Source organism: Chamaea fasciata, unplaced genomic scaffold, assembly GCF_029207755.1.
Source record: "Chamaea fasciata isolate MVZ Bird 193981 ecotype frontalis unplaced genomic scaffold, bChaFas1.0.hap1 SCAF_1, whole genome shotgun sequence".
Classification (NCBI taxonomy): Eukaryota; Metazoa; Chordata; class Aves; order Passeriformes; family Sylviidae; genus Chamaea; species Chamaea fasciata.
In genome coordinates this window covers 1,904,667-1,919,558 of record NW_027094086.1, presented here as the reverse complement: position 1 = coordinate 1,919,558, position 14,892 = coordinate 1,904,667, and the positions used below count along the sequence as shown (strand labels likewise).

Sequence of the window (14,892 nt, the reverse complement as noted above, 5' to 3'; positions counted from 1 at the left end):
GCAGCCACACAATAGAATAAAATAACACTTTATTGTGCCCAGTTTCTGTTTAACAACTGGAATATTAAAGGCTTTCTCGGAGCAAAATGATACAGGGTGGAAAACGGGGGGGAAAAAAAACCGGCACAAGAGAACGGTGGGGATAAAATGAAAGGCAAAAATAATGCATGGAGTTATAAATGCCAGGAGTAGGGGCCATTCTGCACGTGCAGGGCTCCATTTCACCCCTTTCTCTCCCCAAAGCATCATTCTGTGGTGTCGTCAGAGCGTGGAGAGAGCAAAAATACCTCCTGACGGGAGTCGACCTTCCAGGCAGGAGGCACAGGGCAGCATTCCCACCGGACAGACCGCAGCTCGAACCGTGCCATGCAAAGCCAAGCAGCTCATTTTTCCCCCCCAAAAAAAACCCCTCAAAACCCCATCCTGAGGATGCAGGCGAGACTGGCCAGGACCCCCAGGGTGAGGATGGTGGAGCTGGTTTTCACGCCGCTGGCCCCACTCATGTTGCACAAGGAGGTCTCGCAGCAGCTGGTGGCGACTCCGGCGATGCCGATGTTGAGGTCAAATTTTGGGCAAAATGCAGAACATTTCTTGCTGATTCGCTGGCTCTGGTCGCTGCCTGGAGGGGGAGAAAACAACAGGAAAAGTTCAAGTTTCCATCTTAGGTTTTTTTTTTTTTTTTAGGTTTCGATCAGAGCCTGGCTGTGCAATCCCATGGGGGATTTGTTATTCTGCACTTGACGCCGTTGAGTTTTTCCCTTGGTTTTCATCACATTCCATCATTATTTGTGCATGTGTGACCTATGGACACCATCTCCAGGCCTTACAAACCCTTTGCTGGTTTCAGGGCCAGCTGAGGGCAAGAATTTGGGACATACTTGTACAGTGTGAGGTTGCAAAACACTGGCACCGTGCCTTGGGATTGCGCCTTCCACAGCACCCGGTCCTTTCCATTTCCACCACCTCATGGGCATAAACTTCAGCTTGAGGCTGAGACAAGGAGTTTGTGCATGGATATTAAAAATAATTACTTTTATTCCAGCATCTCCCTGTCCTGAGAGCGTTTAATCAGCACTGTTCAATTTTAACTGGGTTTTATCAGAAGTATTTTCTCGATCTGTTGCAACAGACCCAGGCTATGCCAAGTTCCCACCTTCCCAAGATTTGTTCTCTGCCTGCTAAAATCCTCATTAATTCCTCCATTGTACCTCCGGGTGGGAGGAGGATGAGCTGTCAGCCCCACCAGGGCTCCACCTCGTCCTCAGAGCCCTGGGAAAGCTCCACACTCACCAGTTCCTGTGGTGGAATAGGTTGTCAGACAATACTTCTCATTGTCCGAGCATGTGGTGGTGCTGAGACAATGGATGTTGGAAGTTGCATCTTTGCACGTGAAGCAGGTCAGGGAGAAAGCTGCAAGAGAAGCACAAAAAAAAAAAAAAATCCATCAGGCACTTGTGGGAATGTCCTTAGGAGCACAAAAGTGGGGATGGATAGAGGATCTGTCAAGCCCAGTGGCCATGGGCAAAAAAAAAAACAACAAACCCTTCATGGGTTAAATTTGGCTCGAAGGACTCTCCAGGAGCCAGATTAAGCTCAAATCGCTGCCACAGGTGCAGTTTGCTCATTTAGGAATTCTCAGGGATCTTCCCTCTGGATATTTGGTTGACTCTTCCTTAGATCCATCAAAACCTCTGGCATCTCCACTGTGTTTTTGGGAGGAGCAGCCCAGTCTCCCAGCACTTGTAATGTGAAGCTCTTGGGTTTCCTTTCCAACCTGGCCCCCTCCAAGCCTCAGTTTCTGGCCACTGGTCCTTGTGTGGAGACACTGGACCAGGGAATCCCTGCATGAGGCCTGGAGCAACCTGGGATAGCAGAAAGAGTCCCCTACCCATGGCAGGAGGTTTTTAAGATCCCTTCCAACCCAAACCTTCCTATGATTTGGGTTGATTTTCAGTGCCAGGAGGAAAATCTCTTGATCTGTAGAAGCCCAGGCTCAGCAAATCCCTGACTTGGCTGCAGCGGATTCCTTTTTCCAGCCATCCATGGGTAACAACTTCCTTGCTGCACAAAACGTGCACATCTGGAACTCTGCATCTGCAGAGTGCTTTGCTAGAATCAGTGAATGGGAACAGCTGGCACTCGACAAGGCTGAAGCATCATTGAGAGCAAAGAGATCCTTGGGGAAGGATTCTTTGCATGATAAGGGGAATTTCCTCCTCATCTGTTTATCTGTCTGCAATGTCACTCCCCTCAAGGATTAAACTCATCCTCATTTCCAGAATATCCCTGGCTACTGGCAGTTAATGCCCAGCTAATTCTTGCAGCAGCTTTGTCCTTTAGCTTTGCCTTCCTTGCTCTTCATCTTCCTCACTCCTCTCCCTCGCCCAGTGTGGAGATGTCCCAACCTCTCCACTGCCCTTGTTTGACCTTGGGCAAATCTTTCTGGCCCAAACAGGCTCCTCAAGTGTCCTGCCAGCCCAGATCTGGCTCCAGCTCAGCCCATGACCTCAGGATCACTGTTTTCCTTTTCCGTGTCTATTCTTCCTCAGCCTGTGTGGAAACTCTGCCTTTCTTTTCCCACTCCAGCCAAAATCCCCTGGCCTTTCCTCTTGTGGTCCACAGCCCTCATGTCCCCTACTCTCCCTCTGCTGTCCCTCACTGACTGGCACTGAGCAGAGGCCACCAGACAACTCAGATCCCACTTCCCACCACTCCCACGGTCATTCCAAAACCCCCAGACTTGGCACCTGGCTCTCTCTGACTTCATATCCAGACTTTTTCAATTTGCTTCTTATCATGGTCACTCCCATCTCCAGTGGCATTGTTTTTTCCTTCCTGGCTCTTGCCTTCAGAATTGTCCTGATCTTTCAGGCCCAAATTTATTTTTTTTCAAGTCTGGGACCCTCCTTTAGATCATCCCTGTCCAAAGTGTTTGGCTTCATTCTCTCATGCAAAATTCTATAACATGGGATATAACATGGGATATAATATGGGATATAATATGGGATATAATATGGGATATAATATGGGATATAATATGGGATATAATATGGGATATAATATGGGATATAATATGGGATATAATATGGGATATAATATGGGATATTTCAGCCCCACCCCACTGAGAACCACCTCGCCTCACAGAAACGCTCAGTCCCCAAACTGGATTTTCCAGACACGGAGCTCGCTTTAATCCTTAATAAATGCAGCATCTTTAATCCAAGCCCATTCCAAGAAAAACTTCCTGAATTGAATCAGTGCAGGAAACAGAGGAGCTGCTTACACGCCCAAATCCTGTTTCATCCCAACCTCCCAAAGCTCCTAATTTCAGACTCCACTCGCCCTGGGAGCCTCCTTGGCAGGAGAAGGGGGAAAGCACCATCCAAGGATGCATTTTTCAACCTCTCTCTGTGCTCCAGAGATTTCTGACTCACCAATTAATCCAGGACTCTGGGATTGGCTCTTGAACTGGCACACCCTGAAGTCAGGGAGGACAGTTTTGGTCCAGCTACATAAAAACACTTTAATTTAATTTCGTTTCTTGATGTATCTGTTGCAACGAGGGCTGAGAGGGGAAGGGAATTTCATTTCTCCCAGATGCAAACCTTGAGTGAATCCAGGCTGCCTTTGGATGTCTCCACACCCACCAAGACCTCTGCTCTAACTGAAGAGAAACATTCCTCAAGGAATTTGCTGTCTCATTCCTTGATCTTTAAAAAAAAAAAAAAAAAGGGAGTAAAGCTGCAGGAAAAGATCCTTTTATTTGCCTTAACATCCTCAGCTTGAGCACAATTCCAATATGAAATCCACCAATAGGAATATTTCCATCCTCAAATTAAGTGGGAGCCAAAGAGATCTGTTAGTCCAGGGCCAGAACGGCCAGGAATTTGCAGGTCAAATCCTACAGGGAAAAATTCAGTTTGCAAACAGGCAAAAAAGCCCCCCGAGCTGAGGGAATCAGGAATTCCCCTAAACGGAGGGATATTCCAGGCCACACTTTCTCTTGCCTGCCTGAACCACAGCACAAGGTGTGGTCCTTGGCAGATCCCACCAGGAAAATTGAGGTGCAGCTCCCCAAAAAATCCCCCAGACAATTATCAGAATGGGACCCTGCATCTCCATCCCAAACCTGGGATCAGCTGGGAATCATGGAATCACTGAGGCTGGAAAAGACCTCCAAGATCGTCGAGTCCAGGTTCACCACTAAACCCTGGCCCTGAGCACCACATCCATGTAATTTCTGAACACTTCCATGGATGTGATCCCTGGGCAGACTGGATGCTCGACCACCCTTTCCATGATGGAATTTCTCCTGATAGAGCAGACTCCATGATCTTAGAGGTCTTTTCCAACCCTCAGGGATTCTGTGGTCAGCAAAGCAACAAGGCAGAAGAGCTGGGAGACAGAATTGCACCTTCCTGTGGCTCAACCACCTCTGTGAGTTTAGGAAATGATGGTTTGAGGTGCAACCAATTTAAAAAAAAAATCAGGCTTTAGTGTCAAATCCAGGGATTTACTGCACATACTGCCCCATCCCTGCCCTGGGTATCCCTCATGGACATCCCTATTCCCATGGAGCTGGCCCGAGGGCTCTCAGCTTCCACTGAGCCATTCCAGGGGCTGGGATGAGTCTGCAGGAATCATCTGAACTGGGAATCTCACCCCCCACGCCACTCCTCATCATCCCTCCAACTTCTGGTGGGGTTAAACCCCCCGTCCCTTTTCTCCTGGAATAACTCCTTCACCACCCACACTGCAAAATCCTGGAGTATCGGAGCCATGCCGCCCCCCAGTTTTGGGGAGGGATTTGAGGGATCCTTTCGGGACTCACCACTTTCCGTGCACAGGGTGACGCCGAGCACGACCAGGAGGAAAAGCTTCATCCTTTAAAGGGGCCGGGAGCCTCCAGAATAAGCAGGACCGAGGCAGGGGCAGGTTTTATACCTCCGCAACGTTTGCTTTGATCCGGAGATAATAACCAGAGGCTGCTGTCTCAGATGATGGATAATCGGGAGCAACCTGTCCGGGCTTGTGTGGAGAAGGGCGTTTCGTTGGGAATTTGGAGGGTGGGGGGTGGGGGTGGGGGGGGGAGGGGTGTGTTTTTTTCCCTACAACTTCTCCTTTTCCGTGTTGTTTCACGACGCGGCTTCTCCAGCTGACGTGAACTCTGCAACTGTTTCTAATTCCAGAGGAGCGAGAGGGGAAGCAAAACATGAAAACAAAGCAATTTTCCCTGCAAAAACAATAAGGTTTCCTTTTCCAGGTCTCAGAGCAGGCTGCCTCCTCCTCCAAGATCGTGTCCTTGCACGTATGGAAATGGAGGGAATTTGAATTTAAAATTGAATTTGGGGTGGAAACTTCTCCCAAATGTCTCCCAGGATTGTCAAGACAGTGAGATCAGAAGAGCAGAATCCTTCCTCTGCTTCATAGGGGACCAGGAATAATTTTCTGCCTCCTTTTTAAGTTCAAAATCAGAAACATTTCTGAGTTTGTTTTTTTTTTTTTTAAATGAGGAGAAAAATGTTATCTTATCAGCAAGTAAATTCCACAGGGCAAAGAAAACTGACCACTTAAGTTAAAAAATAGAGATAACACCCACTCCAATGGCATGGAACAAGCTGGGGATTTTTTCACAAATTCACAAAAAGAAAAAAAAAAAAAGAAATGTCAGGGAGAAAAACACAAACCAGTTAAAGCATGGTGAAGGAGAGGTTGACTGATCAATGGTCTTCAGAAAAAGAAAATTTGTGAAATGCCAAACAGGATTATTCCACTGGATTCCCAGATTGTGCTCTTTATTCCTCTTTTTGTTTTGTTTTGTTTTGTTTTCCCTTTAAACAATGTTTCATCCAATCTTCCCTGAACAAAACCAGAACCTTTCCCATCTTCTTGGGGATTGTGGTAGTTTCTTTCCCCTCCCACTGTCACCTTTCTGCCATCAAGTCTCAGGAGCAGAGGCACAATCCCAGGAAAGGTCCAGCTGGATCCTCTCACGCGACCCCGGGAGCTGCAGGAGCTGCCCGAAGCCTCTGCCCCTTGCTGCTCCCCATCTGCTTTATTCCCCTTTTTCCTTCCCTCCAGCCCGCTCAGATTCCCATCTCCCATGGAATATTTTGGGCTTCCGACGTGACCCGCCTCCAGCCAAGTTCCTGAGGTGATGTCACTTTTTCCAACACCTCCCAGCTGGATTTGTAAACATTGTCCCTCTGGAACCCTGCGTGAGCGAGGTGAGGAAATTTTGGCTTGCCCAATAGGCAGAGCACGAAACTGAGATGGAGCAGAGGTGGCAACTACCCAGGAAAGCTCTGAGGAGGGGCGAGGTTTGGCTCCTCAAGGCAACTCGGCAGGAGGAAAACAAAGCTTCCCTCCATGCCAGCCCAAAATATTGCGAAATATTCTATTTTCCCCGGGCCAGAATAGATTTAACGAGTTTTTAGTGGTAAATCCGTGTTTATTGGGGCCTATCCGGAGGGCTTCAATTCCAAGGAGATGCTGCTGCATTCCAGAGCCAGCCCACGTTGGGATTTATCTCCAACAGCATCCTCTGACAGGTTCAGAAATAGCAGCTCAGGCACTGGGGTTTGGGGAATTTTTTTTTTCCCTTTCCTCAAACCCTCATCCGTGCCAAACCCTAAAATATCTCCCGTCTCCTGCAAGCTGCTGAGATTTGGAGAAGGACAGAATGGATTTCTTAAAGGCTCTGTTGCAGGATTCCTGACAGATTTTCCGTGAGATGCTCCTGAAATCTTCCAGCTGGTCCATACGTCCCTCTGATATTTTGTCCCTACCAGGGCCAGGCGACAGAACGAAAGGAGCCCATGAGGGCAGCAAGGACGCAGAGGACACGAGAAGAACCAAGGCAAAGGAGGAGATAAAATCCCAGTTTGCAAGAATTTGGAATTCATGAAATTCAGGAAGATTTTGTGAAGAGTAACGGGGGATTTAACTGGAGGTGAAAGCGGAAGGTGAGGTGGAAAGATTTATTTCCCTTGACACAGTGGAGCGGAGAAGGAAAGGAGGAGAATGTTTTGCTTGTCTTGTTCTAAACCTGGTTGAAACCGTCACAAGAGAAGGGCGAACAATTGTTTATTTTGGGGGGAAAATGCAATTTTCATCAAACGAGTGCTGAAATGCAAAAGTAGCTGTGAAATTCAGATGTTGTTACTAAATGTGGAACTTCAAGCTGGCTGAAGCTGTGAGAAGCATCTCAGAAATGATTCTGATTAACATAAAGTGATGGGAAAAGTGATTAAAAAAAGTGCAAAACCCCAAGTTTCTGAGGAAATGTTCTCCTCAGAAATTCTACAACACTTCCACTTTGGTTATCCCATTGAAATAAATTCCAGAACACCCTTCCTGACCAGAAATTAAATCTTTATAGGATGACTAAGCCAAATCCCATTTTTGCAACCTTCACCCACCACTGTGGTTTCTCCCGGTTGCATGGAAACACGTGGAATTTGCAGTGCTGGTGGAGCAAGATTCCCCTCAAATCTAGCACAGGATGGCTCTCAAATCCATCACAGGATTGCCCTCAAATCCATGACAGGATTGCCCTGAAATCCATCACAGGATTCCTCTCAAATCCAGCACAGGATTCTGTTGAAATCCAGCACAAGATTCCCATCAAATCCAGCACAAGATTCTCCTCAAATCCAGTGCAGGATCCCTCTCAAATCTGGAGCAAGATTTCCCTCAAATCCAGCACAGAATTTTCCCCAAAATCCAGTGCAGGATTCCTCTCAAATCCAGCACAGGATTCCCCTCAAATAAAACAAGGCCAGAGGCCTTTTTTCCAGGTGCTGCTATAAAGACACTCCCAAAATACAGTGTCGTGCTTTTCCACCCTCTCCAGCTCCAGGATTATTTTATTTGCCTGTTTTAGCTGTAGTTCTGCTCCTCCCAAGAGCTGAAGGGGATCTCCATCCCTAGAGCTTATCCCCAAGATCTCTATCCCATCCCCACCATCCCCAAGCCTGGAAATGCAGCAGAAAATCTGTAAAGGGACGGAGCAGAGACCTCAGACACCATCAGCTCTCCCAGGCTCTTCCTGCCCATTTCCCACTGGAAAATCTGGAGCACTCAGCAGCATCTCCAAGCAGGCACAGGGGCCTCCTTTCCATGAGGACAGATTCCAGCAGTGTTTTTCCTTACCCTGGGCATCTCCAGCATCTGGGGGTGGGACTCTTACCTGTTTTAAAAGCTGGGAAAACCCACCTTGCAGAGATCCCAGGAGAACTTCCCAGTGCAAATTCCTGCAGGGGCAAACAATTCCCACTATTGTTTGCAGTGGGAACAACACAAACATCTCTGACCTTTCCAGACTGACACCATTCCTTATCTCAGAGGGATCTGGGAGATCATCTGGCTCTGTGGAGTGTCTGGAGCTTCTGGATGCAAGAAATCTAGGAAAGGCAGCCTGGGGAAGACTCCCAGGTGCTAAAAGGAGGATTTCAATGTGAAGCAGAGCTGATTTCTCAGGCTGGTCCTGGTGCGGATACAACAAACACACTCTAGAATAACACAAATCTTTATTTTGTCTGACAGTTATCACACGTGCGCTATCAAAAGAGCTTTTCCAGGGAAATATTAGTACAAAACAACAGGGGGGAAAACGGGAGCTAAACTGCTGTGTGGTGTTGGGATCTGAAGCAATGTCTTGGAATAAAACTGGGCCACTGTTGGAAACATTTGGCTGAGGTTTCTCACTTGGGGAGGTACCTGGTGGCTTCCTGGGTGGTCACATCTGCCACCACCCCTGATCACAGTCCCACCCTGAGCATGTAGATCAGGCTCCCTGCGATTCCCAGCAGGATCACGGCGTAGTTGATCCGGACGCTGTTGGCGCCGCTGAAGTTGCACAGGGAGGTGCTGCAGCACTTGGTGGAATAAGCTGCCATCCCGAAATTCACGTTGGTCTCGGGGCAGTCTGCAGAGCATTTCTTGGTGATGCGGTGTCCCATGTCCTTGCCTGGGTGGAGAAGGGGTAGGAAGGGAAAGCTAGGATTTAGGATTCTATCGGAAGGGCTGACCGGAGGAGAGGGATTTAAATTTCCTTAATTTTCCACACAGCAGTGAAAGCTTTCAGGGGGTTTGACAGGGCTGGATGTGAATCCACAAGTCCTGGATCAAATGTGGGACACTGGAAAGTCCTTGACTGAACCCCACACCTGCCTAAATCTCTGATCTGGTGGTGGCCAATCAGAGGTTGGCCTTGAGATCTTGGAAGTCCTTCCCAACCTAGATGATTCTGTGGTTCCTGTAGGGCAGCAATTTCAGATGCATTCCCAGCTTTTAAAACCGTGTTATTGGCACCCAACCGTTTTCCATTCTCCATCCCAAAACATCTCAGATCAAACAACAGAGGCTGCTCCTGAAATTTGGGTGTTCCAGCCAGCCCTTCCACAAGGTGGTGAGGCCCTGGCACAGGTTTTCCAGAGAAACTGTGGCTGCCCCATCCCTGGAAGTGTCAAAGGCCAGGTTGGAGCAACCCGGTCTAGTGGGAGGCATCCCTGGAATGAGATGATCCCAAAAGTCCCTTCTAACTCAAAGCACCACTGATAGATTCACACTCCCCACACTGAGACACTCAAACCTCAAAATCATCACTTCTTTCCAACAAAACCACCAATATCCATCAATTCCCTAAAAAAAACTGTTGCCCACCAACGTCTCTGGAAGAAAAAAATTCCCAGTTTCTGGGACTCACCAACTCCGACAGTGCTGTACGTGGTCGTGCAGAATTTCTCATGGTCCTCACACTTGTAGGTTCTCATGCAGTTCCAGTTGGAATGTTCATTATCACACGTGTAGCAAAACAGGGAGGAAGCTGGAAAAAACACCCACGACACAGATTAGTGATTCCCAGCAATCCCCTGCTGGGGCAAAAAAATGTGCCAAAAGCCTTGGAAAATACAAGGGGGAACGTCTGGTGTGAACAACTTTCCCAGCAAGCGAAGAAAGCTTGGGTTTGATTAACGGAGCTGAGAAAACAAATGTAGAGAGCAAAACAAGTTTTCTTTCTGGGCTGGAGATTTTAAGGGGTTAAATTTACATTTTTCAGCCCGAGCAGCATTTTCAGGTGAGTTTTTTTCTTCTCCCCAAGGTCCACGTTTGCCTTGTTGAAAACCAACCTCCAAAAGCAAAGTCCTGGCAAGGAGAGGAGGAACCGGCCCAATTCTAGACATCAGCTTTAAATATTTTCACCCTACATCTGCAAAACCCTGCCCAGACATGAATTAATTAATGCCACATTACGCCCCTGGGAGCCAAATTACTGTGGCACAACAGTAAAGGGAGTTCCCTGGGAGAGGCTGCCCTGGACAATGGATGGATTATTCCTATCAGCACCTGGAACAAGGTGTTCCCCATGATTTTTTTCCCTCAGTGCCGAGCCAGGTCTATCCCAGAGCCAGAAAAAAAGTGGGATATTATTGGGTACAACCGAAGTAAATGGAGTCAAACTTCCAGCCTGGCCATTAGAACACAGATGTGCCTTCTTGTTCCCCAGAGGTGGATTCACAATTGGCAGAAATTGTTTCCCTCCCGCCCAACATTCCAATAAATGCTCCTCATTTTGGGGCAGGGGTGACAGAGGCAGCTGGGCTGCTCTCAGGAAATCCTGCTCCACTCTCACTGGCGGTGAAGAGCTCTTGGCTGAAGGTGAACAAAAATTATAAACCAGAGAGGGGTCTCCATGAGGCTGAGATTTCCCTGGCTCTGTTTTTCCTGACTTTCTCAGCCCGGGAAGGCTCTTTTTATCACAGAGCACCCCTTCCAATCAAACTTGGGCTTGTTTTTAGCAAGAAAACCCCTCCCAGTGACCCTTCAAAATTTGTTCTTGATGCAAGCTCTCGTCTGAGGTTGAGTCTGCCCATTGCACTTGGTTATGCAATTCCAGAAGCAGTTTTAAAAGATAACTGAAAGCCCTTTTAGTCTCTAACTACCCCAAGATGGAGAAAAAAGACCTCCCCTCTGAACTGGGGAGCTCTGTGTGTCTCAGCACAGGACTGGCTCGCTCTGAAACCTTCCCCGATGCTTCAAGGAAAGCTGGGCAGGGTTTGGAACAACCTGGGACAGTGGAAGGTGTCCCTGCCCACGACAGGGGATGGAACAGGCTGATCTTTAAGGTCCTTTCCAATCCAAACAATTTTATTGTTTGCAGATTCTCTGCTCTTTTCCAGGGCCAGGTGTTGCAAGCTCAGGAGTTCTCCGTAGCCGGAGGTAAAATCAGCCCCTTGTTGCAAACTGGATTTAAGTTCTCCTTTTCACCTCTCAGTGTTTCTCCATCACTTGGGAGTTTTCAGCCTCCCACCTCTCCTCTGCAGGTTCCCCAGCCCGAGCTGGGGGCTCCCGTCCCTTTGCAGCCAAAGCGAAACCCAGACCTGGCGAGGATTCATTGCATTTTACAGACCCTGGAGCTCTCTCTCTGGTCTGCTTTTCTGCCAAATTTCCCAAACCAGTTCCTGCTGCAGATGGAGCCAAGTCCTCAGCACGTGCCGGAGAGCAACTGAGAGCACTGATGTTTCCTGAGTGATCCAAGGAAAATCCCTTCCAGCCAGGAAACAATAGCAGCTCGAGCCATTAGAGCTGCTATAAAGCCTTTCCTGCGTCCGACCTCCACCCTGCATTAGCCGGAGTTTTGCAAATGCAGCCATAAACAACCTTAACGGCGCAAATTGTGCTCCTCGGGCTGGCAAATCCATGCCCAGAGCCAAGATTTCCCAGCTAGATGTTCCCCCACAATTATCCAGGTAGGGCTGCACCTCCTCTTAAAGAGGACAAGAGGAGAGAGTTGTGCATCCCGTTCCAAACGCACTCCCAGGCACTTAACAGCTCTTCCAATTTAGGAGCAAGGAGCTCTGAGGCTTTCAAATATCTGCCAGCAGCCTCATTACTTAATTGGAATTGTGGGGAATAAAGTGAAATGCTGGCAGGAGATGCTGGTGCCAAGACCAGCCACTCTCTCGTCCACAACAGCTCCCCGAGTTTCATTCAGGAACAAAAATCAAACAAAAGGCAAAAACTCTGAGCTCTGTTTGATTCCTGTCAGCATTTTTCAGGTCGTGTCTTCAGCTGTGAGTGGTTGGAGCTGGATACCTGAGGGTGTGAGAAACCAGAATTCATCTCCTCTGGGTTACAGAGAGCTCACCCGTGAGTGAGGTCTCAACCACATGAAATATTTCTTGCCGTAGCTGACGCCAAAAAAAGCCCCACCGAGACCTCAGCAGCTGCAACAAAAGCTGCCAAACCCTCCTGTCCATCATTCATCTCCTTGTTTCTCCTCGCCATCCTCTCCTCTGGCTCTCCCAGCCTCCTGAGCTCCTTACCTTGCTGGGCACACAGGACTGCAGCCAGCAGGGCCACCAGAAAAGCCTTCATGGTTGGTCCTCGTGCCCTCAGACCTGGAGCCGTGTGGGAAGATGCACCCCAGGAAGGTTTTATACCAGCACTGCCTCGTCCTCTGGCTTCCTTTGATTGCAATAATTTGCTGTTTGGGCAGTGATCACATCACCCCAGATGTGATCAGTGCTTGGGCGTGTTTGTGCGTAGGAACCTATTATGAGGCTGCAGATAGCAATGTTTTTTTTTTTTTTTTTTTCCGTCCTTCTCACCCAATCTTTTTTTCGGAGGCCTGCTCCTGCCTGCATTGCTAATTTGGGGAGTAATTTAGCTGATCCAAACATGGGAGTCCCTTCTTGGGCTGAGCCACGAAACATGGAGAGATTCAGAAGCAGCTGGGCCTGGCTGGGGTGGCTCCTTTGCTTGCTGGCACCCTCCAAATTCTCTCTTTGCCATGGAATGGGAGCTTAGTATCTCTGGGAAGTGGGAGAGGCAAGGAAAGATTTTTTTTTTTTTTTTTTTTTTTTTTTTTTTTTTGGATTGTCCAGAGCCATTCAGAATCATCTCACTGGTACAAAAATGCTTTAAGCAGGACACAGCAGCATTCCTTCAGTCATGGAATCATAGAGAGATTTGGGCTCCAAGGGACCTTAAAGATCCTCTTGTTCCACCCCTGATCCCACTGTTTCTGCCTAGGGCATGTCACTCAGAGGCTCCAATAGTCCAGGCAGGGATGGGGTTTGATGCTTTTGTTTTGTTCTTCTGTCCTCCAGAACCATCCAGAGTTTCCAGGTGACAATGTTTGTTGCTCCCTGGAGACCAACTCCAGACTCTGTCAGGTTTTTCCAGTCCCCCATGACCTTTCCAGTCTTTCTGGGCTCCCTCCTTCTGCTCCCACAACACCTCTTGACTCAGGGTGCAGAGGAGCCAAATGACTCAGGGTGCAGGAGAGGCACAAAGCGCATGGAGATGCCTGCAGGACTGAAAAAATCTACAAATGGGAGAGAAAACGACTGAGAAATAAAAGAAATCCTCGTGAGAAAATCTTGACAGGACCCTGTGGAGAGAGAAATGACCAAGGGGAGCTCAGGGTCAAGGTTTGCAAAGTCACAAATGGTGTGGAAACAGAACAAAGAACATCCAGGTGCTCTTTGCTTTCCCTAAATTAATCACAGAATCAGGGAGGAACCTAGAAGGATTGGCGAGGCCAACTCCTGCCCTGCTCAGGACAACCCAAAAATTCCCACTGAGGGATTTTTCCAAGCTTTCCTGGAACTCTGGCAGTCTTGGGACTGTGATTACGCCCCTGGGGAATCTGGGATATCTCTTCATGGTCTCTTCCTCTGCCCACCTGCCTGCAAAATCCTGGGAAGCTGGACCCAATTCCCAATCCCTCTTACGAGTTTATTGCTTCCAATCATTTTTCCTTTGTGCAATTCCTCCTTTTTTTGCAGCAGCTGCTTCAACCCTCAGTGATTCTGCCTCAGTGTCCAGAGGGTGGAGGGGATGAGCCCCCAGTTTTCCAAGTTTTCCATTGTTTTCTGGTCTGACCTTGAGGAAGAATCTTGAACTATTTCATCCTTTAGGGAGGATGTGAAAGGCCCACGTGACAGATAATGCAGCAACAATATTTCAGAAATAATCTGGGGATAAAAACATTCTCTCTGAGCAAGATTCCTTATAAATACAGGCATGAAAAACGTCAGGCGGGAAAAAGGACCTGCTGGAGCAGGGAGGGAAAAAAAAAAGGTATTAATCCACATGTTTGTTTAATGTATAGCACCAGGGTTGCCTCAGGCAGCTGGAAAAATGGAAAATGAGACTTCCTTCCCTTCCATCCCATCAAAAAATCCCAAAATGAAAATGAATTATCACCCCAAATCCAGCTCGTCTCGGAGCCAATCGAGCAGAAAAATGCAGCTCCTCAGCGGGAAGAGGGAACAAGGCTTGAACACAGCCCACAACAAGAAAGAAGAAAAGCTTTGGAATTAAAACAAATAAATGAGCAGTAAATAAATGAGGCTGTTAAAGCAAAGTGCAGCTGAATAGAAAAAAAATGTCAAGTGAGAAATGGGCTGTGGGAAGTGGGAATGTGAGAAAGCTTTTAAATAGATTAGAGAGAGGGGAGGTTAATAATAATAATAATAATAATAAACAAGATTAATATTTCAGAGAGAAGTGGAAAGAGAGAAGGAGGGAGCAGAGAAATATTGGTGCAAAGCAAAACAATTCAAGTCAAACACACAAAGCTTGGGGGGGGGGGGAAATAATTAAGGACGGGCAGAGTGAGGGAAAGGAATAGGATGGGATGGGAGGGAAGTCCCTCCTGTGTGGAAAATGTACATTTTCTTATGTGCAGACCCCGTTCAGGTGCTAAAACCAACCCTTCAAAGGGCTGTGAAGCTGCAGGATTTCCCAAATCCCAGTTTAACCAGCCACTGGGGGCTTCTGTGCGACCTGAATGGGGAAAGCATCCAGGGCATCACCTGACCCCTATTCCTGTGTCCCTGGAGGAGGCTGGCAAGGCTTTGGGAGGCATCCCGGGCTCTG

The 14,892-nt window shown here is 48.0% G+C and overlaps 2 protein-coding genes across 2 annotated transcripts; both read right to left on the bottom strand.

The window, feature by feature from the left end:
- Window positions 1–12: 12 nt before the first annotated feature.
- Window positions 13–5,196, bottom strand: LOC136284766 (lymphocyte antigen 6E-like). Its single transcript, XM_066175140.1, has 3 exons — window positions 4,832–5,196; window positions 1,291–1,410; window positions 13–619 (listed from the first exon to the last, which is right to left on the bottom strand). Exons 1-3 carry the CDS (start codon window positions 4,881–4,883, stop codon window positions 411–413), a joined length of 381 nt encoding a protein of 126 aa, XP_066031237.1. The 5' UTR covers window positions 4,884–5,196; the 3' UTR covers window positions 13–410.
- Window positions 5,197–8,514: 3,318 nt separating this feature from the next.
- LOC136301121 (lymphocyte antigen 6E-like) lies at window positions 8,515–12,518 on the bottom strand. The gene is made up of 3 exons (XM_066203982.1): window positions 12,330–12,518; window positions 9,710–9,829; window positions 8,515–8,971 (listed from the first exon to the last, which is right to left on the bottom strand). The coding sequence occupies exons 1-3, from the start codon at window positions 12,379–12,381 to the stop codon at window positions 8,763–8,765; spliced, it is 381 nt and encodes a 126-aa protein (XP_066060079.1). The 5' UTR covers window positions 12,382–12,518; the 3' UTR covers window positions 8,515–8,762.
- Window positions 12,519–14,892: the final 2,374 nt, after the last annotated feature.